Source organism: Urocampus carinirostris, chromosome 13 (genome assembly GCF_059441175.1).
Source record: "Urocampus carinirostris isolate Australia breed hairy pipefish chromosome 13, RoL_Ucar_1.0, whole genome shotgun sequence".
Lineage (NCBI taxonomy): Eukaryota > Metazoa > Chordata > Actinopteri > Syngnathiformes > Syngnathidae > Urocampus > Urocampus carinirostris.
The window spans coordinates 33,585,024-33,610,823 of record NC_142361.1 but is presented as its reverse complement, the minus strand read 5'-3'; the positions used below and the strand labels follow the sequence as shown (position 1 = coordinate 33,610,823).

At 43.4% G+C, this 25,800-nt stretch overlaps 1 protein-coding gene and 1 non-coding gene across 2 annotated transcripts in view; both read left to right on the top strand.

The window, feature by feature from the left end:
• Positions 1–11,140: 11,140 nt before the first annotated feature.
• The window catches only part of b3gat2 (beta-1,3-glucuronyltransferase 2 (glucuronosyltransferase S)), an 88,882-nt gene continuing 74,222 nt past the window's right edge, over positions 11,141–25,800 (top strand). The window contains exons 1-2 of the mRNA XM_088351382.1: positions 11,141–11,247; positions 21,742–22,530. Coding sequence (XP_088207508.1) covers positions 21,991–22,530 — 540 coding nt within the window. The 5' untranslated portion in view covers positions 11,141–11,247; positions 21,742–21,990. The remainder of the gene's footprint in view (positions 11,248–21,741; positions 22,531–25,800) is intronic.
• trnal-uag (transfer RNA leucine (anticodon UAG)) lies at positions 25,514–25,595 on the top strand. Its single transcript has one exon. It is a non-coding gene; the product is annotated as a tRNA-Leu (tRNA).

The window sequence follows — 25,800 nt, the reverse complement described above, 5'->3', positions numbered from 1 at the left end:
ACATTTGTTTGCAAGTCTGTTTTTTTGTGTAATATACAAAGAGAGAAGACAAGACACGACAGTTCAAAGTGGATTTTTCTGATGGAGTGTGTAAGATTACCGTATTTTCTGCACTATAAGGCGCACCTAAAAGCCTTTATTTATTTCAAAAGCTGACCATGCGCCTTATAATACAGTGCGCCTTATATATGGATCAATATTAAGTCGCAAAGTCTTGCAACTAAGGCAAGCAGCCGCCGACTCGATTTTCCCCCGGAGGCGAAGTCGTCCGCGGTGTATGCTGGGATTTATATACCGGCCTTTCATTTCCTAACCAATGTGTCAATCATCATTGGAATCAGTCACTATTGGCTTAAGTCATTCGGCAGTAAAGGGGGCGGATCCTTTTTATCAATTACAGGCTCGCATAGGCTAAAGGGGCGAAGCAAAGCCTGCAATTGGCCGAAAAAGATGAATGTGAATCACAGGTTGGGTTGCACTACGGCATAGAGAAAACATTTTTTACTATTCTGTATTTGTAAATATTTTACTCTCCTGGATTTACTACACTCACGGATATAAGAGGACCATGGTTACCTATCATTATTGAAGGTGATGGCTGCAAGAGAACTTAGGTGAGCTATGCGGCTTTATATTTTCCCGGTATCTTGTTTTAGAACGATATTGATGTTGCTGTGATGAGTTGAGTGAATTAAATTCAATTCTAAGTGTTTATTGTCATACGCACAGTAAAGTTGCGAGCGAAAAAGAAAATAGAAACTAAGGAATGGTTGGCATTTCTTGAATCTCAAGACTTTAACCTTCCGAATGATATTTGAAACGATGCATTTGAGTGACATCGTACGGACACCGCATCCGCACGTGTTCTCGACACGTATTTGCTTCTTTGCAAGCTTTGGGAATGGTAAGGGGGTAATCAGTTGGACTGAATCATCTGACTGTTTTGTCGACGTTCCCATTGTAGCGCCTTATAATCCAGTGCGCCTTATGTATGGAAAATATAGGACCAAAAACTATTTTTTTGGGGGTGCGCCCTATAACCCGGTGCGCCTTATAGTGCGGAAAATACGGTAAATGGTAAATGGTCTGCATTTATTTAGCTCTTTTCAAGTCAACGAAGACCTCCCAAAGCGCTTTACAATATGCTTTACACTAACTCAATCACACACACACACTCACACACCAATAGTGGCCATGCAGCCATGCAAGGAAACTACCTGCTATCGGGGGCATTAGGGATTCAGTGTCTTGCCCAAGGACACTTCGACATAGCCGGGAATCGAACCTGCGATCTCTACCTCCTGAGCTAATGCCGCCCCTTTAAAAAAGTGAAAAATTCCCACAATGTATTACGAAAAATTTGAATAGAAATAGTATCATAGTATAAAGTAGTATAAACATATTACTGTGCTAAACGTCTGCAGATGCAGAGTGAGGCACGCAATTCTCTTGCCTCATGGCAGAGGGCGATGGTGAGACCAAGGATTTTGATTTGGTGCACACTTCAGCTCAAAACAATATGATTAGTAATAGTATTAGCAAGCTAACAGCAAGTCTATTTTTTTTATAAAAGTGTGTCACGTTAGGTCGGACGGACCCAAACGCAGGAAACAAGAGAGACTGACAAGGAAGAGTGCGAGACTGGGACTACAGGGAGGGAAATCTTGGGGGGCAAACTTGAAGAGGTTGTCTTGGTGAGGAAAATATTTGAGGAATAACTTCAGAGGAAAACCTGAAGAAGATTCTCTTGGAATGAAGAGCTTGTTGTCTGGGAGAGGGAATATCTTGAGATGAGTATAATGACGAACCAGCAACATGGAGTGAGAGACAGGAGATTTTATAGCAGAGGTTGGTTAATGATGATCGGGAGCACAGGGGCCGTTGTATTCTCGTGCATGCTTGAGGTTTTCTTTAACTGTAGGGTGAAAATGGTGAAAGTCAGAAAAGGATTGTTTCAAATACAGTCCAAATGCTAACCCAAACCCAAAAAGAGTTTGGAATAGGCGCACTTCCAAGACAGACACGTACGTGAACAAGCCACAGAAGAAGCTTGACATAGGCTGCAATGAAGACATTATTGAGTAGAATATTTTGAACTTGCAGATACTACTTTTAAGGTAGGACAATAAAAATTCTATGCTCCATTCATCCATTCACTTTCTTCCGCTTGTCCAGGGTCGGGTTGCGGGGCAGCAGCCTCAGCAGGGGAGCTAAGAACTTAATTCCCCAGCCACTTCGTCCAGCTGATCCAACAGAATCTCAAGATTTTCCTAGGCCAGGCTCGAGACGTAGTCTCTCAAGCGTGTCCTGGGTCGTCCCTGGGGCTTCCTGCCGGTGGGACATGCCCGAAACACCTCCTGAGGAAGGTGTCCAGGTGGCATCTTATCAGATGCCCGAGCCACCTATCTCCTGTTCCTGTAAATTCCTATGCTACAGTTTATATTCTGCTTTCTTGCTCTACCAATCGAAAGATAGATAAGATAAAGGTTTATTTATTCGTTGCTTATTTTCCGAACTTTAAGGCAAAATATAGGGAGGCACGGTGGATGGGTGGTTAGCGCGAATCCCCACGGTGCAGAGGTTCAAGTCCAGCTATCGCGGCCTCCCCGTGTGGAGTTTGCATGTTCTACTCGTGCCTGCATGGGTTTCCTCTGGGCACTTGGGTTACCCTGCGACTGGCTGGCAACCAGGGCAGCACGGCGGAGCAGTGGTTAGCGCGTGTGCAGCACAGTTCTGAGGTCATGAGATCAAAGCTCCTGTTTCGGAGTTTGCATGTTCTCCCTGTGCTTGCGTGGGTTTCCTCCAGGCACTCCGGTATCCCCCCACATTCCAAGGCATGCATGTCAAGTGAATTGGCCATTCCAAATTGTCCCTAGGTGTGAATGAGTGAACAGATTGTCTGTCTCTGTGTGCCCAGCGACTGGCTGGCAACTAGTTCGGGGTGTCCCCTGCCCACTGCCCGAAGATAGCTGGGATGGGCTCCAGCACCCCCGCGACCCTACTGAGGATAAGCGGTGCAGATAACTGATGGATGGATGGATGGCTGGCAACCAGTTCAGGGTGTCCCCTACCCACTGCCCAAAGATGGGATGGGCTCCAGCACCCCCGCGACCCAACTGAGGATAAGCGGTGCAGATAACTGACGGATGGATGGATGGATGGATGGATGGATGGCAACCAGTTCAGGGTGACCCCTGCCCACTGCCCGAAGATAGCTAGGATGGGCTCCAGCACCCCCGCGACCCTACGGAGGATAAGCGGTGCAGATAACTGATGGATGGATGGATAGATGGATGGATGGCAGCCAGTTCAGGGTGTCCCCTGCCCACTGCCTGAAGATAGCTGGGATGGGCTCCAGCACCCCCGCGACCCTACTGAGAATAAGAGGTGCAGATAACCAATGGATGGATGGATGGATGGCAACCAGTTCAGGGTGTCCCCTGCCCACTTCCCAAAGATGGGATGGGCTCGAGCACCCCCGCGACCCTACTGAGGATAAGCAGTGCAGATAACTGATGGATGGATTGATGGATGGATGGAAGAATGGATGGATGGATCGCTGGCAACCAGTTCAGGGTGTCCCCTGCCCACTGCCCGAAGATAGCTGCGATGGGCTCCAGCACCCCCGTGACCCTACTGAGGATAAGCGGTGCAGATAACGGATGGATGGGCTCCAGCACCCCCGCGACCCTACTGAGGATAAGCGGTGCAGATAACTGATGGATGGATGGATGGATGGCTGGCAACCAGTTCAGGGTGTCCCCTGCCCACTGCCCGAAGATAGCTGGGATGGGCTCCAGCACCCCCGCAACCCTACTAAGGATAAGCGGTGCAGATAATGGATGGATGGATCGATATCTGCACATAATAATATGCCCCAACTGACTATTCCTTGGGGTATGCCTTATAATCCGCCGCGCCTTACAGTGTGAAAACTATGGTAAGTCTGACTCTACGTCACTGGTGTGTGTGCGTGTAGCTAACGCAATAGTTTTTTCTTCATCCTTTGAACTCGTCGAGAAGTCGATATTTTCTCCCTCCCAAGTGAAGAAAGTGCAGGAAAGAAATGTATTCTGTTACTAATGTTGTTGACCAATTCAATATGACTGCACGGCCGTTTTACAGCACAATCAAATTGTCCCACACAATTGCATTGTACTGCTAGTTATCATCTAATTGCATTTTCATGCGCACACTAGGTCAGGATGCCACACTTAGCTGCAGTTTAAAGTGCCTCCTGTTGGGGTTTTTTTTTCTTCCTTAGTTCTTTTGTTTTGCTTTCATTTTAAAACCATGTCATATGTATTCTAAGTATTTTAAGAGTAGATAGATAGATAGATAGATACTTTATTCAAATTCACACTTCCAGCAGTATCCTTTTGTTGTTTATTAACAGATTAACAGGATGGCCTCAGGGTGCTGTGTTGTAGTTTAGCAACAGCGGAGTGGATGACGTCACACGCTAGTCCAAAAGTTCGACGTCCCTGCGGCAGATGGAAATCTTTGTGCCCAGGGTTACACCACCTCGTGTTCACGTAGATACATACATATACCACAGCCATATCCCCCTAGTGGGGGGTGGATAGAGTCATTTCTGACTCTTTTTGGGAGATTGATTCAGAGGAGGGGATTCCCAGCCCCTTTGCTCAACCCAACTGAAGTGTTGGGAGTCACTAAGTGACCAAACCCCCCAATTCCAAACGCCAAGCAGGAAGGCAACGGGTACCAATGTTGTAAGTCTTAGGTATGACACGGCCGAGGCTTGAACCACAACCTCCCAGTCTCGGGGCGGGCACCATGCTCACGTAGATAGTAAAGGAAAATCAAAATACAAGCATTAAAGGGAATCAAAATATAAGCATATTAGTGTTTCGTTAGATGATTCTGCTTATTGTATGAAAGTATGAGGATATCTGCATGAGCGCGTGACGGGTGGAACAGGATGTGTGGTGCGAAAAAGTGCAAGAACGGAATGTTCTAGAACAGACGGTACTACCACAAACAGGGTGATGACTCAGAGGCAGTTGGTAAACAACTGCCAGGAAACCGCAACCAGGAGGGGCCAACACGTGGTCCTGCAGGGGAGGAAAGACCAATCAGAGCGAGCTAAGGATAACTGCAATATACACATAGCCAATAGAATTATGCTAGGATGTTTTTTTGCTGTGCTATTTGCATATTGTATAATATAAATTAATGCTGGGCTACTCGGACGGTGTGCGCCTGCTGGTGGGAACAGAGAGGCATAAGATTGTATTAAGAGGGATGCGAGACCCAGTTGTTTCTATTAGATTTGTGTGTTAGGAATAAATCCACTCGTGTGTGAAATGCCGGCTTCCTGATACCTTTCTATTGCAAAACGAGCGCGCGTATTGTTGGATGAGTGGCGTTTGGGGAAGGTCAGATATTGGAGTCAGATTACTAATGTAATTGTGTATTGATAAAGTAATAATTCCAACAATAGCAAATCCACCCCCTCTCCGCTTCCCGCAGGCTTTTGTGTCTCTGTCTGTCCTTACAGCGCTGAAGCCCGGTAGCTCCATGTTAGCGTCTGAGATGCTAAACGTGAGCCACGTTTCCATAAAACACAGCAAACTGCACTCCCTGTATGTACGCTTTGATGTTTTTCACCAGTACAGCCAGTTTGTCGGTCTTATTTGGTAGAGAGTTCACATTTACCATGATTACGGACGGTACCGAAGGCTTATAACGCTGCTAGCCCCTCAGACTTCACCTTAGCTCTGGCTCTGTATTCACGATAGGGCCCCCTCATCACGCCGGCACGAGAATTCTTCAGGGCAAGGAGTTGATTCCTCAAGTAGCACTAATTTGTGTATATTATAACAAGTCCGGGTCACCAGTGACTTCCAGGAAACGCTAGATGGCAACCAAGGAAGATTGGTGAAGCCGGAAAGACAGATGACCTCCAGGAGAGTCTGGCATAGGTGTGTGAGGCTAGCGAATGGTTTTTACCCCTAAAAACACAACATTAAAATTCAAGCGTTTTCAAGCACCCGTACAAACCCTAATTATAATTACCGTATTTTCCGCACTATAAGGCGCACCGTGTTATAAGGCGCACCTTCAATGAATGATATATTTTAAAACTTTTTCCATACATAAGGCGCACCGCATTATAAGGCGCTATGAGTGCATGCTGGTTTAAGATCAGGTAATTGTGCAATTTTGTAATTGTACTCCTGTGCAGTCCTTCGAGACATTTTTGTGATTAAGGGCTATATAAATAAATGTGACTTAACTTGACTTGGCTACAGTAGAGGATGCAGTTATGTTATCCAACCATTAGATGGTGCCGCGCTAAAGGGAATGTCAACAAAACAGTCAGATAGGTCCGTCAAACTTTATTAATAGATAACAAACAAGCTTTCCACAATCTTCATTCACTCCCAAAATGAATAAACAGCTGTTTTATTATTTTCTCTGAGGTAAAGCATTTTCTTGACCCATCTTTAACATCTTTGAACAACAGCAAGGCATGACATTTTACTTTTCCTCCATTTAGTCAACACGCAAAAAAATGTCTGATACTGTTATGGTAAATTAAACGTTAGTGCAATCGCAATATAGTGACAGTCGTAATGTGCAAAAACAACAAGTGCAAAACAATAACCATAAAGCAATAACATAATAACTGTAAAATATAAAACGTAAACACACAAAAGAAAAACATAAAGCTCACTCTTTCAGCTCCTCATCTACGAATCCCTTGAATTCTTCTTCTGCAGTGTTCGAATTGTCCTCTTAACTGTTGCCATCTCGCTTTATTGCCACGGGAACTGTGTTTAGTCTTCCTTACTTGGCGCAGCTTATCCTCATGCTTCCTCCACTTCCGCACCATCGATTCATTAATGTTGAAATCTCTCGCTACTGCTCTGTTTCCGTGTTCTACTGCGTGACCGATCGCCTTGAGTTTAAACTCTGCGTTGAAAGCGTGTCTCTTAATATGAGCCATTTCAGGGTCTTTATACAAACGCACAAATAAAAGAGAATGGTTGTTTAATATTTCCCAGTATGCACAGCGCACTTCTTCTTCTACGCGAAAAATGGAGTCGGTGGATGCTTCTCTTAGTTGCGAGACCTTGCAATTCAATATTGATCCATATATAAGGCGCACCGGATTATAAGGCGCATAGTCAGCTTGTTAAAAAAAAAAAACTGATTTTAAGTGCGCCTTATAGTGCGGAAAATACGGTAGTAAACAGTTTAGTGAGATCAATACTGACTGTGAGGGTGTTTTAGAAACGTTTAAATCAAAGAAAAACAAAAACTAGGAGCTGAAATGTTTCTGATTTCTGCTGCTTAATACTACAAAATGGATTCTTCGTGACGACGTATGTGCATGAGAGCAGCAGCTCAGCCGGCGTCCCTGGCCGCTCTCTCGTAAGATGACATCGGACATGATCTCACATAATAGGCGACTTCAGAGTGATGGCAGCTCTGCACTGGTGACAGCGGGCGGCCCCCAAGGCCCGCGTTAAAGGTAATCGGGCTTGATTTAACTTGAGTTACTGTACTGAGGCTGGCCGAAGTTCTCGCGTGGCAACAGCCGACTAAATCGCCGACTTGTAACTACAGTGGAACCTCGGTTCTCGACCATGATCCGTTCCAGAACCCTGTTCGAAAACCGATTTGTTCGATCACCGAAATCATTTTCCCCATTAAAAATAATGTAAATCGTTTTAATCCGTTCCAACACCCTGAATGTTCACCATGAATGTTTAACGTAAACATAAAGCTAACCCAGGCTAATCGTACGTTCGCGTTATCGTAATCTTCCGTACGAAAGATTACGCTAACATGAAGGTGTAAAAAAAAAAAAAAAAGGATGAAGAAAAGAATTATGGATAGGATTTCTTACCTTTGTGGTGGTCAGCAGAAGGCGCAGATGGACAGCCGTTGCTTGCTTATAGCACTGACTCCCTTAGCCACATCACTAGATTTCACAGCCTCCTTATTCTTTAGCATCGTACTGATCGTAGATTTAGCCATGCTGTATTTGTCATGATTACCTAATTGGAGCCACCTGGGGTAATCATCTGGCGCGCTGGAATGCGCTTCCTGATTGGTTTATGTTCCCTTTTTAAGCGCGCTACGCCGAGACCTCTTCGTCTGAGGATTACTTCTGTACCCCGTATGACTCTCCCGATTACCTGTGCCTTCTTGACCTGTTTACCTGATTCTGCCTGCCTGCCTCCGATCCGACCTGCTTCCGTCCCACGCTACGATCTTCTCTCCAGTCCCGGTAAACTCGACCTGCTTCCGTCCCACGCTACTATCTTCTCTCCAGTCCCGGTAAACTCGACCTGCTTCCGTCCCACGCTACGATTGGCTACGTCTTCCGAAGTTGTCTTCACTGCGTTGCTGCTGACGTTCGACGGTCATCGCGTCTCCCGCTAACCCTGTACGCTTCCCCAAATAAAGAATTGTACGAACGCTCTGGGGTCTCCTGCTCTGTTCTGGTAATCATGACAGTATTCCCTAGCAAAATCAGACACTCGCACACCTCCTTCATATTTTGGCTATTATTTCTTTCTTAAATGCAATAGTTGTACGCACTACTTTTCTTTTTTCACCTGTAGCAACTTTGCCGCTTGCACTGACTTTTTTAATAAGGGGCATAATAAGGGGCTAAAACACCCGTACGCCGCTCAGCATCGCACCCTAGCGTACGCACTCACGCATTACCGGCGTTCGAACTCCGATTTTTTTGACCGAACAGCGAAGCAAGAATTTCTCGAAATTTTTGGTCGGACACCGATTTATTCGAACTGAGAGGCGTTCGAAAACCGAGGTTCCACTGTATCTGAATCGCTTTTGTGTTTGGAAGCGGACCGACAGTCCTGGAACCAAAAGATTTATTTGTGTATTACGTGCTTCTTCTTTTTTTAACCTAAAAAAATAAAGTCAAAGTTTGGGTGCGCTTTATGCACGAGGTCAATGGTCAATTGCAAAGAAGAATGGGCAAAACTGCCTAAAGATAGATGTGCTAAACTTGTGGGATCATATTCAAAAAGACTTGAGGCTGTATTTGCTGCCAAAGGTGGATCAACAAAGTATTAAGCAAAGGCTGTAAATACTTACGGAAATGTGATTTCTTAGTTTTCTATTTTTAATAAATTCAAAAAAAGTTTTCATATTGTCATAATGGAGTATTTTGTGTAGAATTTTGAGATAAAAGATTAAATTAATACAATTTGGAATGAGGCTGTAACATAACAAAATGTGGAAAAAGTGAAGCGCTGTGAATACTTTCCGGATGCACCGTAAGTATATTAAAATTAAACTATAGTAGACACTTTATATAAGGAGAGAAGACATCACTGGATTTTGAACTTGCAAGGAGTCAAGTCATGTTTATTTGTATAGTCCTTAATCACAAGGAGTCTCAAAGGGCTGCACAGACCACAGACTATTGTGACACCATCCCCTGAATTAAAGCCTACATGAGGGCAAGGAAAAACTCAAAAACCTCAACATGAGGAAAATGAAGAAACCTTGCAAAGGGACCGCACATGAGGTAACCCCCCTTCCAGCAGGGAGCATAGGTTATTCATAAGTTATAGAATAGAAGTGTGTTTTAAGCCTAGATTCAAACAATTCCACTGAGGTTGCAGATCGAACCTCAGTGGGCAGAGCAATCCACAACACCAGGAGACAGAGAAAGACGGAGACACAAAGAGAATGAAAGAGAGAAAAAGAGAAAGAATGAGAGAAAGAAAGGTAAGAAAAAGTGAGAGAATGAGAGAGATAAAAAGAGAGAATGGGAGAAAGAAAAAGAAATGGGGAAAATACAGAGAGAGAGAAAACAAGTAGAGAGAGGAGAGAGAGAGAGGGGAGGGAGAAAGGGTGATTGTTAAAAAGAGAAAGAAAGCAAAAGGGAGAGATAGCAAGAGAGAGGGAGAAAAGGTTAATAAGAGAGAGAAAGAGAGAAAAACAGATCAAGAAAGTGAAGAGAGAGAGATAGAAATGGAGTGAAACAGAGAAAGAACACGTTAGAGAAACAGAAAAAAATTGCAAAATAAAAAGGACAAAAAGCAAAAGAAAAATGGAAAGATGGAAATAAAGAGAAAAACTGAGAAAAAAGCAAAAAGGGGAGAGAGGGGAAGAAAGAGAGAGAAAGAGTGAGAGAAACAGAAAGAAAGCAAGAGAGCGATAGAAAGACAGAGAAAAACAGAGAAAGAAAGTGAAAGAAATTGATACAGCAAAAAAAGAGAAAGTGAGAGAGCAAAATTATGAAAGAAAGTGAAAGAGAGAGAGAGGAAAAAAACAGAAATTAAGGGAAAATTAGATAAAAAGAGAGAGAAATAAAGAGAGATAGGAAGCCACAGAGAGAGAGAAAGAGAACGGGGAAAGCAAAAGCAAGAGAGATAGAGAGAAAACAAAAAAGACAGCGAGGTAGAAAAAAAGATAAAGAAATCAAGTGATAGAAAGAGGGAAAGAAAGAGAGAGAAAGCGGGAGCGAGCATTCCCAAAGGAGTCGGCTCCTTATTGGTGGGGAGTTGGCTCTCGTCGTTTTCTTCAAGCCAGCTCATAGAGCCTTTTCGTTCGCGAAGGACCGATCTCTCCCGCACGCTTGAGGATAATAATATGATCGAATGTGTGAGAGACGCTTCTGTTGCTACATGTTTCTCGGATATAGATAACATTTATTCCGTCTACTGATTTATATATTCAACACAAACTCAATACTAATTAAATATTTTGTATTTCGAATGAAATAATTTAGGATTTCACAGTACCATCTGCAGTTACCTACGATTACCAGAAGAGGACGCCAAAACTCCACTCTATAAAATATCGACCTTTTAGACGTTTATAGTATTTATTATTCGCAGTTCGATGGTTTAATCACACATAAGTGGATAAACACACAACCAAATTATTCAAACTAAAGTCAATAAACATTTCAACAAGATGGATAAGTGTTAAGTATATTGTTAAAAGTGAAACCAGAGAATGAAATAAATAAGCAGAGATTTTCGTGGATGTATATGACATAAAGATAGAAAGAGCGTCATCTGTCTTTTCTTTCATTTCAAAGAGAAAGGGAGACGTAGTGTATTTGGAGTGCTTTGGTAAAGAGGCTAGCTTTTTTTGTGTGTCTTTGAGACGTCATATGCGCGTCTTTGAGACGTTTTGCAGTTGCGGCGTGCGTTGGGCCCCTGGCCCTCCTGGTGTCCTGGAAAAGAGAGCTATAGGGATTCTTGTCTATCAGGGGCCGTTAAGGTAATAAAAACTCACATTTCCTTTCACACATCACATTGTTTGTTTGCTGTTATTAGTGTCAATAAATGTGTTCATACCGAAAAAAACAAAAATGTGGTAAAAAAAAGACATATTGACACTAACAAAGATGTTAAAAATGTCAGAAAAATAGGTTAAAAAGTCATATTGCCAGTTATAACGGAATCATGAATACGCTTGATTGCTGTTAAGATTGTTGAGAAGGGTTGTTCAAACCTCACATTGTTTGTTTGTTGTTATTAGTGTCAATAAATTTGTTCCCCCCCCCCAAAAAAACCCTCACATTTCCTTTCACACTTATTATCATATTCTCTAATATAGACAGGGTTGGGTAGGGTTACTTTAACTGGATTACTTTCAATGACTTTTGGATTACTCCAATACCAAATATGCTAATAAAAGACAAAAGAAACTAAATATGAAGAAAATGACTCAATTTTGTGCAGTCTTGGGGAGTAACGGAATACATGGAACGGCAAAAATGATGTTGGCAAGCTGTTTGGATTTATTTTCATTTTGTTTCTGTCGCATTTTATGTTAATTTTGCCGGAGATCAAAGAGATCAAAGCCAGGAGAGAAAGCTTACCACGTGTTGTGAGTCATCATTGTATTCATATTTAGTTTCTTTTGTCTTTTGTTAGCGTATTTGATATTGGAGTAATCCAAAAGTAATTGAAAGTAATCACGTTAAAGTAACCCTACCCAACCCTGGTCGCATTTTATGTTAGTTTTGCCGGAGATCAAAGAGATCAAAGCCAGGAGAGAAAGCTTACCACGTGTTGTGAGTCATCATTGTATTCATATTTAGTTTCTTTTGTTTTTTATTAGCATATTTGGTATTGGAGTCATCCAAAAGTAATTGAAAGTAATCAAGTTAAAGTAACCCTACCCAACCCTGCATTTTATGTCAGTTTTGCCGGAGAACAAAGAGGTCAAAGCCAGGAGAGAAAGCTTACCACGTGTTGTGAGTCATCATTGTATTCATATTTAGTTTCTTTTGTCTTTTGTTAGCGTATTTGATATTGGAGTAATCCAAAAGTAATTGAAAGTAATCACGTTAAAGTAACCCTACCCAACCCTGGTCGCATTTTATGTTAGTTTTGCCGGAGATCAAAGAGATCAAAGCCAGGAGAGAAAGCTTACCACGTGTTGTGAGTCATCATTGTATTCATATTTAGTTTCTTTTGTTTTTTATTAGCATATTTGGTATTGGAGTCATCCAAAAGTAATTGAAAGTAATCAAGTTAAAGTAACCCTACCCAACCCTGCATTTGATGTCAGTTTTGCCGGAGAACAAAGAGGTCAAAGCCAGGAGAGAAAGCTTACCACGTGTTGTGAGTCATCATTTTATTCATATTTAATTTATTTTGTTTTTTATTAGCATATTTGGTATTGGAGTAATCCAAAAGTCATTGAAAGTAATCCAGTTAAAGTAACCCTACCCAACCCTGCATTTAATGTTAGTTTTGCCGGGGATCAAAGAGATCAAAGCCAGGATAGAAAGCTTACCACGTGTTGTGAGTCATCATTTTATTCATATTTAGTTTCTTTTGTTTTTTATTAGCATATTTGCTATTGGAGTCATCCAAAAGTAATTGAAAGTAATCTAGTTAAAGTAACCCTACCCGACCCTGAATATAGACTACTATATCAGTGTTCATTTTAAGTGTGATGAGTCCCGGGGACTCGCATGGTCAAAAATCTATGGGTCCCCAAAATTTAGTGTGCTCCATGCCCTTACAAACTGTCGTATTTTCCCTTATAAAATACAAATAAATCTTTTTTTTTCAAACATGTTTATTTATGTAGTTTAAAAACGTTATATTGTACATGTGTTTCCTTATATCATATATATTGTTAATGAACATTTTGTTGTGAGACACTGAGTTGCTGGACATGAATGAGGTTTATTATAAAAAAAAGTTCAAAAATAAATTCTCGTTCACTCCTGGTCAGTCCGTCTGCGAACCTCAGCACATGCAAGGCAACACCTTTGATTCTGGCCCCCGTTTTGATCTCGACTTGTTTCCTGTATCTATACCCGATCCAAACTCCGTTATCCTGTACCCTGATTCCGTTTCCTGTATCAATTCCCGTTCCAAGCTCTGTTGTCATATCCCAGCTACCCGTATCCTGTTTTTGTTTCCTGTATCGATCCCTGATCCGATCTCCGTTTTCCTGTCCCAGCTACTCGTATTCTGATTCTGTTCCCTGTATCCATCCCCGATCCAAACTCCGTTCTCCTGTCCTGGCTACCCGTATTCGGATTCTGTTTCCTATATCAATTCCCGATCCAAGCTCTGTTCTCCTGTCCCACCTACCTGTAACCTGATTATGTTTCCTGTATTGATCCCTGATCCAAGATTCACTCTCCTGTCCCGGCTACCCGTATCTTGATTCTGTTTCCTGTATCGATCCCGATCCAAGCTCAGTTTTCCTGTCCCGGCTACCCGTATCCTGATTCTGTTTCCTGTATCAATTCCCGATCCAAACTCTGCTCTCATATGCCGGCTACCTGTATCCTGATTATCTTTCCTGTATCAATCCTCGATCCAAGCTCCGTTCTCCTGTCCTGGCTACCCGTATCGCGATTCTGTTTCTTGTATTGATCCCCGATCCAAGCTCCATTCTCCTGTCCCAGCTACCCGTATCCTGATTCTGTTCCCTGTATCGATCCCCGATCCAAACTCCGTTCTCCTGTCCTAGCTACCCATATCCTTATTCAGTTTCCTGTATCGATCCCAATCCAAGCTCTGTTCTCCTGTCCCGGCTACCCGTATCTTGATTCTGTTTCCTGTATCGATCCCCGATCCAAGCTCCGTTTTCCTGTCCTGGCTACCCATATCCTGATTTTGTTTCCTGTATCAATTCCCGATCCAAACTCTGTTCTCATGTCCTGGCTACCTGAATCCTGATTCTGTTTCCTGTATCGATCCCTGATCCAAACTCCATTCTCCTCCCCTGGCTACCCGTATCCTGATTCTGTTTCCTGTATCGATCCCCGATCCAAGGTCCATTCTCCTGTCCCGTCCACCCATATCCTGATTCTGCTCCTTGTATCGATCCCGATCCAAGCTCTGTTCTCCTGTCCCGGCTACCCGTAACCTGCCCGATTCTGTTTCCTGTATCAATGTTTTAGCCATTCAGAGGTGGACTTGCTGGTGTGTTTCGGAATAACTGTCCTGCTGCATGATCCGAGAGTGCTTGAGTTTGAGGGCAGGAATTGATACCTGGACGTTCTTCAGGATCTTCTAGTAAACACCAGAATTCATTATTCGGTCAAATAGTCCTGGTCCTGAGGTAGCAAAGCAGCCCCAGATCACCACACTGCCCCCGCCCTTCATAACTGTAGGCATCATATTCTTTTTGTCAAATGCTTTTACTCTCCATTGGGTCTTTCTCATACTGGAGCCACAAACCTTAACTGAGGCGAGCAAGTTCCTCTGATGTTTTTTGAGGTTGTAACCTCCCGGATGAGTTTTCGTTGCACTCTTGGAGTCATCTTAGATGATCGACCACTCCTGGAAAGGTTTGCCACTGTTCCCGTTTTTTTCCCATTTGTAGATAATGGCCCTGACAGCGGTTCGCTGGAGCCTTCAAGCCTTGGAAAAGGGTTTTTGACCTTTTCTGGACTGATAAGGTTTCAATCACTGTTTTTCTTATTTCTTCTGGGATTTCTTTGGACTGGGTATGTCAATTGTATTCTTGGAGTTGTGTAGCTTACTTCCATTTAGGTTATTTCTGATTCAGAAACAGGTGGTGGCAATCCATTTGGGGGTGTGGAATTTAGAATTTCACTCAGCTTTCCCAAAACAGCGGTTAGTCACAGTTACTTTAAGATTTAAAAACGGGGTAGATTACTTTCTCGCATAGTAACAGATAGGTTTTGATTTTTTTCTTTCTTTATTTGATAAACGGAGTCAACATTTCTGTCAAGACGAGAACAGGAGTAGAACCCAGATGCGTAACGTTAACTCTGTGTTCGCTGGACGCGGGAAGCGAGCCGCTCACGGGATCAGAGTGTGTTCGGAATGCGGAAGTGGATCTTCCAGAGCGGAAGATCGCAGTTTAGTTAGACGGAATAACAGGTCGTTAGCCGGGACGGGAGATCAGAACATGGTCGGGCTCAAAAAACAGTTCAGAGCAGTAGACAAACGGGGAAATCAGGAACGGACGAAAGGGTGACAAAACGGGATCGACGGGAGTCAGAGTCAAAAATGCTTGCCTTGTGAAAACAGAGGTTCGCTGACGGACTGACAACAGGCGGGTGAAAGGACTGAGCTTAAATAGGAGCGGGAACCAGTCAGGTGACCACCAGCAGCTGGCGCCAAACGAGCGGGCACAGGTGATACTAATCAGTCATCATGACAATTTCAGAATTGCATTCTATATTTCCTTGGGTTGTCTCTGTGTAATTTCAACTTGGGTTTGATGATCTGAGACAAGGACTTTTGGAAAATATTAGATGCTAAATAATTTATAATTAGCAAAGACTACTAGCTAAAGGGCCACATTTGAGAAACAGCTAGTTTAGGTACGGTTTTCGTCCTAAGCAAAATGATTATGTCACCTAAATGTGCAAGAACTGATGTCCTTTTCAAGTCAAAACTTACAAAATGTCAGGACCAGAACGGAGACAGGACCCACATGCGTTACGTTTCTCTCATTTTTTTGGGGAAGAAAGGAAAGGATTGCACACACGATCCGGTGATCCGGTGGAAGCAGGTCGCTCTGAACGCGGAAGTGGCACTTCAATGGCGAGCGATGGCGGTGCCGGGGACGGACAAACGGGTCAGTAGCCGGGACAGGAGAGCAAAAACGAGGTCAGGATCAGCAACGAGTCTAAAGCCAGAAGAGGAGAGTAGACATGGTCAGGATTAAAAAACGGGTCGAAGCCGGGAAACAGACGGGAGCAAAACAGGAGTGAGTCAGGGTCGAAAAGCTTGCCTAGAGTAAACTGCGGTTCGCAGACGGACTGACCACAGGTGAGAGATCGACATGGGTTTAAATAGGGGCAGGGAGCCAAACAGCTTGCGAGGCAGTTGCCGCCAAAGGAGCGGGCACAGGTGACTCACATCAGTTGAACTCACACAAAAGCCCTTTACAATGTGCTTCACACTCACCCATTCACACACTCACATGCCGATAGCAGCGTCAGCCAGGCAAGGCAACTACCTGCTTATAGGGGATTCAGTGTCTTACTCAAGGACACTTCAACCTTGATAGATAGATAGATAGATAGATATTCAGTGTCTTACTTAAGGACACTTCGACATAGATAGATGGATGGATGGATGGATGATGGATGGATGGATGGATAGATGGATGGATGGATGGATGGATAGATAGATAGATAGATGGACAGATGGACAGATGGACAGATGGATAGATGGATAGATACTTTATTCATCCCCGTAGGAAAATTCACACTTCCAGCAGTCTCCTTTTGTTGTTTATTAACAGATTAACAGGATGGCCTCGGGGTGCTGTGTTGTAGTTTAGCCACAGTGGAGTGGATGACGTCACACGCTAGTCCAAAAGTTCGACGTCCCTGCAGCAGATGGAAATCTTTGTGCCCAGGGTTACACCACCTCGTGTTACCGAGTCCACCTCCTCTCCGCTTCCCGCAGGCTTTCGTGTCTCTGTCTTACAGCGCCGAAGCCGGGTAGCTCCTATAACACGGAGGAGCCGGGAATCGAACCTGCGACCTCTTGAGCGTATTAAAGTATCATTTCTAGAGATTGGTTTTACAATTGCATGCAAATCATGGCTGCCCTTGTTCGTAAAGGACAATAATGTCGACAGAACTAAAACCACAAATGTATTTAAGACTTCCTGTTTAAATAATAAACCGTTTCAAACGAAAAGGGATGCGTTCCGCTTGGTTTTGTTTTACTGTGAAGGGCAAAGATAGAGGAACCATTTTGGGGTTTTGGAACGCCGCCCATCAAACCGTTTACCGTCATCCCGTCGAGTCGCGTAGAGGATTTAACCCCGAGTCAACTCAAGCGTGGGCTTTCGTTCAAAACGCTTAGCAGGGGATTGATCAAAAAGCTACTTTGTCGCGTCATTTGCAAAATAGGACCCTGTAAAACAGGGGTGTCAAACATGCGGCCCGCGGGCCAGATCAGGCCCGCTAAGGGATGCAATCCGGCCCACGGGACAATACTCGGAGAAGCGGAGGAGAAAAATGAGCTGCAGGTTGAAAAATATGCACTTGCCAAAGGCAGGTGCCTCTCACAAATGCTGTACTTGTATTTCTTTCTTTTTTATCTCTCTCACTCTCACTCACTGTTCCACCCTTTTCCTCTCACTCGCTATCTACCTCTCTTTCAGTGTTTTTTCTTTTTCTCCCTCTTTCTCCATTGCTTTCCTCTTCTCTCTTTCTCCCCTTCTCTCTTTCTTTCCTTCTCTTTTCTCTCCTTCCCTCTTTCTCTTGTTCTATTTCTCTTTCTCTCTTTTTCTTTCTCCCTCTCTCATTATTTCTCTTTTTATCTATTTTGTTTCTCATGCTCTCTCTTTCTCCCTTTCTCCTTTTTCTCTCTTTCTTTGTCCCTTTCTCTCTTTCTTTGTCCCACCCTCTACTTTTCTCTCCTTCTCTTTCTCTCATTTCTTTGTCTCTTTTTTCTTTCACTCTAATCTACTAGTCCGGCCCCTGACAGAATGTTTGTTCTTTTGTGTGGCCCCTGAGGTAAAATGAGTTTGACACCCCTGCTGTAAAACAAGCCTCCTTTTCATTTGAGAACAAGAATCCTAGTACTATTACTTGACGTCATGTTTTTTGTCTTGGTATTGAAGGATTGTATACATTTGACTATAAAGGATTTTATACGATTGAATACAAGTTGCATTTATTGAGTGCAATAAAGATTTTCACCGAGTAGGCTATAGTCCAATGACAGGTCGCGCCGGTCCAAATGCAAAATATTTTGACTAGGGAATTTCGATAACAGGACTCTAACGGAGGACGGCAGGCGATGTTTTGAGAACAAGGCCCTGATGACGTAGAACCGCTCGGTGTTATTTTTGAGTTTTCCAGGCCCAGGTTGGGCTTCATTGGCACGCCCATGGGAGGAGCCGGCACACCATTTTGCCGAAAGACGTGGGCCGAGAGGAAAAAGCCAGGGGACTTCAGAGGAGGCTTGACAGAGACTCGAGCGACACTAATTCGGCTAATTCGGCCATATTCGATAGAGTTCACTTGGTTAAAGTGTTTATGAAATTAAATCTGTCCCCGTGTGGACCCCTAGTGGCCATATAATAACCAGAATTTTGAAAGAGATTTTCTCTCTAGCGCTCTTTTATTTTTTCAAAGGGGGCCAGTGAAAGAGTTTCTTCTGTCCCTGTCTCTCTCTCTCTCTCTTCCCCTCTTTCTTCCACTTTGTTATATTTCTTTCTCTCACTCTGTCTCTCTTTCTCTCACTGTCATCTCCTTTCTTTCCCTCCCTCTTTCTTTCTCTTTCTCCATTAGACTTGCTCTCACTTTCTTCTCTTTTTACACCCTCTCCCTTTTCCTTTCTCTCTTACTATATTTCTTGCTCTTTTTGTCTCTGTATTTTCTCTTTCTTTTCCTCCATCTTTCTCCATCTGTCTTTTCTCTCTCTTTCCCATGCTTTCTCTCATTGTGTTCTCTCCATTTCACCTTCCCGCTTTCTCTCTAGCGGTTTTTTATATTTCCACAAGAGAACAGTGAAAAAGCTTTTCCTCTCTCTCTCTCTCTCTCTCTCTCTCTCTCTCTCTCTCTCTGTCTTTTCTCTCTTTCCTACCCTTTCCCCCATTGTCTTCTCTCGCTCCCACCCTCCCATCTTCTCTCAAGCATTCTTTTATTCGTTCAAAAGAGAACAGTGAAAGAGTTTTTTCTGTCTCTGTCTCTCTCTCTTGTCCTCTTTCTTCCACCTTATCTTTCTCTCTATCACTCTGTCTCTCTCTCACTCTGTCTCTCTCTCACTGTCATCTCCTTTCTCTCCTTCCCTCTTTCTCTTTCTCTTTTAGACTTTCTCTCACTCTCTCTTTTTACCCCCCTCTCCCTTTTCCTTTCTCTCTCACTTTATTTCTCACTCTTTTTGTCACTGTCTTTTCTCTTTTTCTCCATCTTTCTCCACCTGTCTTTTCTCTCTCTTTCCCATGCTTTCTCTTATTGTGTTCTCTCCATCTCACCTTCCCGCTTTCTCTCGAGTGTTTTTATACTTCCAAAAGAGAACAGTGAAAGAGCCTTTCCCTCTCTCTCTTTCTCTCTTTCCCTCTCTCTTGCTCTTTCTCTCTCCTCCCACTGTCTTTTCTCTCCCTTCCCCACGCTTTTCCCTCATTGTCTCCTCTCACTCCCACCCTTCCATTTTCTCACTTGCGCTCTTTTATTCGTTCAAAGACAACAGTAAAAGAGTTTCTTCTCTCTCTCTCTCTCTCTCTCTCTTTCTCTCTCCCTCTCTCACTCTCTCTCTCTCTCTCTCTCTCTCTCTCTCTCATGCCCTCTTTCTTCCACTATCTTATCTTTCTTTCTCTCTGTCTCTTTCTCTCACTGCCTTCTCCTTTCTCTCCCTCCCTCTTTCACCTTCTCCATTAGACTTTCTCTCACTCTCTTCTCTTTTTACTCCTCTTCTCTCTCCCTCTTCCTTTTTTTCTCACTCTATTTCTCGCTCTTTTTGTCACTGTCTTTTCTCCTTCCTTTTTTCCATGTTTCTCCACCTGTCTTTTCTCTTGTGCGTTTTCTTATACTTCCAAAACTGATCAGTGAAAGAGATTTACCATCTTTATTTCTCTCTCTCTCTCTCGCCTTCTCTCTCTCTCTTTCTATCTAGCCCTCTCTTTTTTCTCTTTCTCTCTTTCCCTCTCTCTCTCGCTCTCTCTCTGGGAAATGTGGGGCACATTGTAAAGCGCTTTGGGAAGTCATTGACTTGAAAAGCGCTATATAAATGCAGATCATTTCATTTCTTTCTTTCTCTCGTTCTCTTTCCCTCTCTCTCTCTCTCTCTCTTTCTCTCTCTCTCTCTCTCTCTCTCTATCCCTCTCTTTTTTCTCTTTCTCTCTTTCCCTCTCTCTCTCTCTCTCTCTCTCCTCCCACTGTCTTTTATCTCTTTCCCTCTTTGTCTTCTCTCGCTCCCACCCTCCCATCTTCTCTCAAGCGTTCTTTTATTCGTTCAAAAGAGAACAGTGAAAGAGTTTTTTCTGTCTCTGTCTCTCTCTCTTCCACTTTGTTATCTTTCTCTCTCTCACCCTGTCTCACTCTCACTCTCTCTCTCACTGTCATCTCCTTTCTCTCCTTCCCTCTTTCTCTTTCTTTTTTAGACTTTCTCTCACTCTCTTCACTTTTTACCCCCTCTCCCTTTTCCTCTCTCTCTCACTCTATTTCTCACTCTTTTCGTCACTATCTTTTCTCTTTCCTTCTTTCCATGTTTCTCCACCTGTCTTTTCTCTCTCTTTCCCATGCTTTCTCTCATTGTGTTCTCTCCATCTCACCTTCCCGCTTTCTCTCTAGCGTTTTTTATACTTACAAAAGAGAACAGTGAAAGAGTTTTTCCCTCTCTCTCTCTCTCTCTCCTTCAACTCTCTTTTCTCTCTCTTTCCCAGGCTTTCCCCTATTGTCTTCTCTCGATCTCATCCTCCCATTTTCTCTGTAGCGCTCCTTTATTCGTTCAAAAGAGCACAGTGAAAGAGTTTCTTCTGTCTCTGTCTGTCTGTCTCTCTCTCTTTCTCTCTCTCTTTGTCTTGCCCTCTTTTTTCCACTTTGTTATATTTCTTTCTCTCACTCTGTCTCTTTTTCTCTCACTGTCATCTCCTTTCTTTCTCTCCCTCTTTCTTTCACCTTCTCCATTAGACTTTCTCTCACTCTCCTCTCTTTTTACCTCCCCCCTCCCTCACCCCCTTTTCCTTTCTCTCTCACTATATTTCTCACTCTTTTTGTCACTGTCTTTCTCTTTCTTTTTCTCCATCTTTCTCCACCTGTTTTTCCTCTCATTGTGTTCTCTCCATCTTACCTTCCCGCTTTCTCTCTAGCTGTTTTTTATATTTCCAAAAGAGAACAGTGAAAAAGCTTTTCCTCTCTCTTTCTCTCTCTCTCTCTCTCTCTCTCTCTCTCTCTCTCTCTCTCTCTCTCTCTCTCTCTCTCTCTCTCTCTCTCTCTCACTCCTCCCACCGCCTTTTCTCTCTCTTCCCCACGCTTTCCCTCATTGTCTCCTCTCGCTCCCACCCTTCCATTTTCTCTCTAGCGCTCTAGGACAGTGAAAGAGTTTCTTCTGTCTCTCTCTCTGTCCTGATGTCTCTCAACCACCCCTCTCTCTCTCTCTCTGCCTCTCTCTTTCCCTCTATGCTCTTCTCCCTCTCGCGCTCTCCCTCCCCCCTCAGCCACTGCACCTGCTCCTCCCCAAACAGCCTCCCTTCTTATCTTCGCGTTCTATGCAAGTGATGCTTCTCTGCAGCGGCAGTAGCGAGTTGTGCAGACTCCCTCCCCCTGACAGGAGCGCTGTTCTGGTTTTCTTTTAGCTCCTGCTGGAGGCGAAGAAGGATTCCTGAACTGCGGGATTCGGCGGAAAGTGGAACGGACTGCAGAGAGGGAATTTTAAGGGAGAGGGACTTCGTGGAAACAGGGAGACCCGGATGGTGGAGAAGAGTGGATGGTGGTGATCCTTCAACATGATCTTTGAGGAGTGAAAAATCAAAGGCGTAGTGAGCGAGAGAGGGTCGCAATTTGGAATGAAGTGAGCAGAAGAGTCCCATCTTGGTAACTTCGCCATGAAATCCGCGCTCTTCAGCCGATTCTTCATCCTTCTTCCCTGGGTTCTCATCGTCATCATCATGATCGATATAGACAGTAAAAGAACCATCTCCACTCCGATCAGTTTTGCGCGCAAGAGCGCACAGCGCGCGGCCAGAACCGCGGGGCTGGTTTGTACCAAGAACCAGAACCAGAACCTCTCGTCCCTGCCGGTTATCCACGCCATAACTCCCACTTACACGCGACCGGTGCAGAAAGCCGAGCTGACCCGCCTGGCCCACGTTTTTCGCCAGGTTCCTCGGTTTCATTGGATCGTGGTGGAGGATTCCACGGTGCGCACGGATCTGGTCAGCCGCTTTTTGGCACGGTGCGGTGTTCCTTTTACGCACTTGAACGTCTTCACGCCACGAAGGTTCAAGCGCGTGGGGATGCCCCGTGCAACTGAGCAGAGAAATTTGGCGCTAAACTGGCTTAGGCAACACCGGACGCGCCGGGAACCGGGAGTGGTCTTCTTTGCGGATGATGATAACACCTACAGCCTGGAGCTGTTTGAAGAGGTAGGACCCCCCCTCTGAATCCAATTTTATTGTATCTCCCATACTTGTCAACCTCCAGGGCTCCATGTCTTACCAGCTCAGTAGCCTAGATGGTAGTGTGCCCGCTTTGAGACTGGGAGGTCGCTGGTTCGCGCCTCGGGCGAGACATACCTAATTGGTATAATGGCGGCGCCCTCTGTTGGCTGCGGCTGCATCGACTCGCTACAACGGGTCAGGTGTATCGACATTTCGTTCTGTGTACATTGTTACAAAGAATGACAATACAAAGGAAATTATTATTATTTACAAAATGTCGTATTTTCCCTTACAAAATACAAAATAATCTTACAGCATATTTTTTTTTTCAAACGTGTTTATTTATGTAGTTTAACATGTTATATTGTATATGTGTTTCGTTATATCATATATATCAGGAGTGTCAAACTCATTTGAACTGGGGGGGGGGGAACCTGATAGAACAAACATTCTGTCGGGGCCGGACTAGTAAAATAAAGAGAAAGAAAAAGAGAGATAAAGAAATAAGAGAAAGAGGGAGGGGAAAGGAGAAAGGGGAGGACAAAGAAAGAGAAAGAGAGAGAGGGAGAGAGCGTGAGAAACAAAAGATAAAGAGTCGTGAGAGAGGGGGAAAAAAAGGGAGAGGAAGAAAGAAATCCAAAGAGTAACAGAAGGACAGAAGGAGAGAAAGGATAAAAGAAAGTGCGAAGGGTATGAAGAGGTTAAAAGACACAGAGAGAAAAAGAGAAAGAGCAACAAAGGAAGAGAAAAAGAGAGACACAGAGAGTGAAAGAGACAGAGACAGAGGGGGAGAAAAGGGGTGGAAAAGAGAGAGAGAGAGAGAGAGAGAGAGAGAGAGAGAGAGAGAGAGAGAGAGAGAGAGAGAGAGAGAGAGAGAGAGAGAGAGAGAAAGAAACACAAGTACAGTGTCTTTGTGAGAGGCTTTGGCAACATCAAGTTGACATATTTCAACCAGCAGCTTGTTTTTCTCTTGCGCTTCTCTGAGTGTTGTCTCGCGGGCCAGATTCAATCCCTTAGCGGGCCTGATTTGGCCCGCGGGCTGCCTGTTTGACACCTGTGATATATATGGTTAATGAACATTTTGTTGTGAGATACTGAGTTGCTCGACATGAATGAGGTTTATTATAAAAAAAGTTCAAAAATGAAGTCGCTTGGACGTTCACTGTAGAAGGAAAAAAATCATGCAAATATAATTAAGTAGAATAATACATTTTATTATTCAAATTAGTAATTCATATTCTGCATTAAATTATTGTTGGTAATGAACTGATTCAAGGGATAACCACAAACCTGTCTTTTTTTCATTTTCCCCTTTTATACTCCTTTTTTTTCTTAACTTCTTTAAACAACATAATCATTCGTAATATAATGCATCAAAGCAAGTGAGCCGTTTGAGAGCCGGCTCTCTTTAATGAGTTGAGCCGAAAAAGCCGGTTCTCTAATAAGAAACAGACTTCCTTTCACTACACAACTCGAACTTGTTTGACTTGATTGATTTGCCGTTTCGTGATAGTCGGTGTATACCGGATGGTACCCATAATTGACAAATTTGCGTTTTTCCGTACAGATATTCTCTGAAAAGAGACGGACTTTTTTTGTTGTGAGATACTGAGTTGCTCGACATGAATGAGGTTTATTATTAAAAAAAGTTTAAAAATTAAGTAGCTTGGACGTTAACTGCAGAAGGAAAAACAATGCAAATATAATTAAGTAGAATTTTCTTATTCAAATTATTAATTCATTTTCTGCATTAAATTATTGTTGGTAATATACTGATTAAAGGGATAACCACAAACCTGTCTTTTTTTCATTTTCTCCTTTTATACTTCTTTTTTTCTTCTTTATACAAGATAATAATTCGTAATATAATGCATCAAAGCAAGTGAGCCGTTTGAGAGCCGACTCTCTTTAATGAGTTGAGCCGAAAAAGCCGGTTCTCTAAAAAGAGACGGACTTCCTTTTATTACATAACTACCACGGAATGATGCATGATGGAAAATACCTAGGCGGCAGATGCATGCGCACAGTAGCGTCAAACCACTCGCTTCGTTTGCGACAAAAAATCCATACCGAGATAGAGGCTACCGCGGCGAACTTGTTTGAATTGATTAATTTGCCGTTCTGTGATAGTCGGTGGCACCCATAATTGAAAAATTTGCATTTTTACGTTCAGATTTTCTTGTACGTCGTACTTGTCTTAAAATGCATAATAAGCGTACTTTGTATGGAAAAAACGTACAGGTTGACAGGTATGATCTCCTGACTGGCTATTAATCACAAAATCTGGTAAGAGTGTTCTAAGGTCCTGGATTTAGGCACCAGTATCTTTTGAGGCATGGGTTCAAATCCCACCACTGCAAGCTCATTGTCTGGTTTTTCTTCTTGACAGAGTCAGATTGCATACTTATTTAACTCTAACACTAGACTAGATCGTTCTTTCATCAAGCACTGATTTAACCAACCTTTGGCCACTGGTTGTTATTGGTACACCGTTGGGTGTGTCACTAAATATATTACAATTTAGACCCCACAGTAAACTACTACAGGAAGAGTGATCTATGGTGCTGGCTTTAGGCTCCAGTCTCAATCCTACCACTACCAATTTTCATGACAGTTTTTTCTTTCAATGGACACGTAATCTGTAAAGTATTGTGATTTATCAGTAGACCATCCTTTCATTGATTGCTGGATCCAATCATTGGTCACTTAGGGAGGTATCGGCAAACTCCATTTGGGTCTTGGTGGAGTCACTGAATTCCCACAAAAACTGGTGCAACAGCAGTTAGTTTGGTCCAAGGTGTTGGAAGTTCATGTCATTTATCAGTAGACCCTTCTTTCATTGATTGCTGGATTCAATCATTGATCATTTTAGATGGTATCGGCAAACATGATCTGGTTACTGGCTGAGTCGCTTAACTTTCGGCATTAACCTGTGCGAAAAAACTTGGTGCGACAACACTTTTTAGCAGGTAGTGTGGCCGAGCGGTCTAAGGCGCTGGATTTAGGCTCCAGTCTCTCTTGAGGCGTGGGTTCAAATCCCACCACTGCCAGTTGTTTGAATAGTCGCCTTCTTGACAGCTCTGGTTAACTAACCTTCTCTCACTTTGGGTGTTACTGGTACGTCATTGGCTATGTCACTAAATGTATTACAATTTTGACCCCACAGTATACTGTTACAGGACCACTCTCATGTGTTGGTTTTAGGCTCCAGTCTCAATCCCACCACTAACAATTCCATGACTGTTTCTTCTCTAA